This window comes from Cariama cristata, unplaced genomic scaffold (genome assembly GCF_000690535.1).
Source record: "Cariama cristata isolate BGI_N322 unplaced genomic scaffold, ASM69053v1 scaffold27274, whole genome shotgun sequence".
NCBI classification, from domain to species: Eukaryota; Metazoa; Chordata; class Aves; order Cariamiformes; family Cariamidae; genus Cariama; species Cariama cristata.
In genome coordinates, this window is record NW_009615074.1 from 1 (window position 1) to 255 (window position 255).

At 62.7% G+C, this 255-nt stretch overlaps 1 protein-coding gene across 1 annotated transcript in view; it reads right to left on the minus strand.

Annotated features, from left to right (window-relative positions):
- Positions 1–93: 93 nt before the first annotated feature.
- Positions 94–255, minus strand: part of LOC104161311 (rho GTPase-activating protein SYDE1-like) — a gene marked incomplete at both ends in the record, with an annotated part of 1,367 nt that continues 1,205 nt past the window's right edge. The window contains one exon of the mRNA XM_009699686.1: positions 94–251. Within this exon, the coding sequence (XP_009697988.1) occupies positions 94–251 (158 nt within the window). The remainder of the gene's footprint in view (positions 252–255) is intronic.

Consider the following 255-nt stretch of genomic DNA (forward strand, 5'->3'; position numbering starts at 1 on the left):
CATCTCTAATGTCACCTCGTGGTGCCACCGCCCCCCCCCAAAATACTTTTTTTGGCCTTGGGCACCCATTTTTTGTCGATGCTGGGCACCCACCTTCTCCACGTCGGGCAGGCAATCGAGCAGGGTGACGGCGTCCCGCTCTCCTGGGGGGGTCCGAGGTGGTCGCTTGGCCATGGCCTCCAGCACGACGTGGTAGAGCGTGGGGGTGATGAGCGGCGTGGGTAGCTCCCGGAGGGAATCCTTGAGGATTCCTGC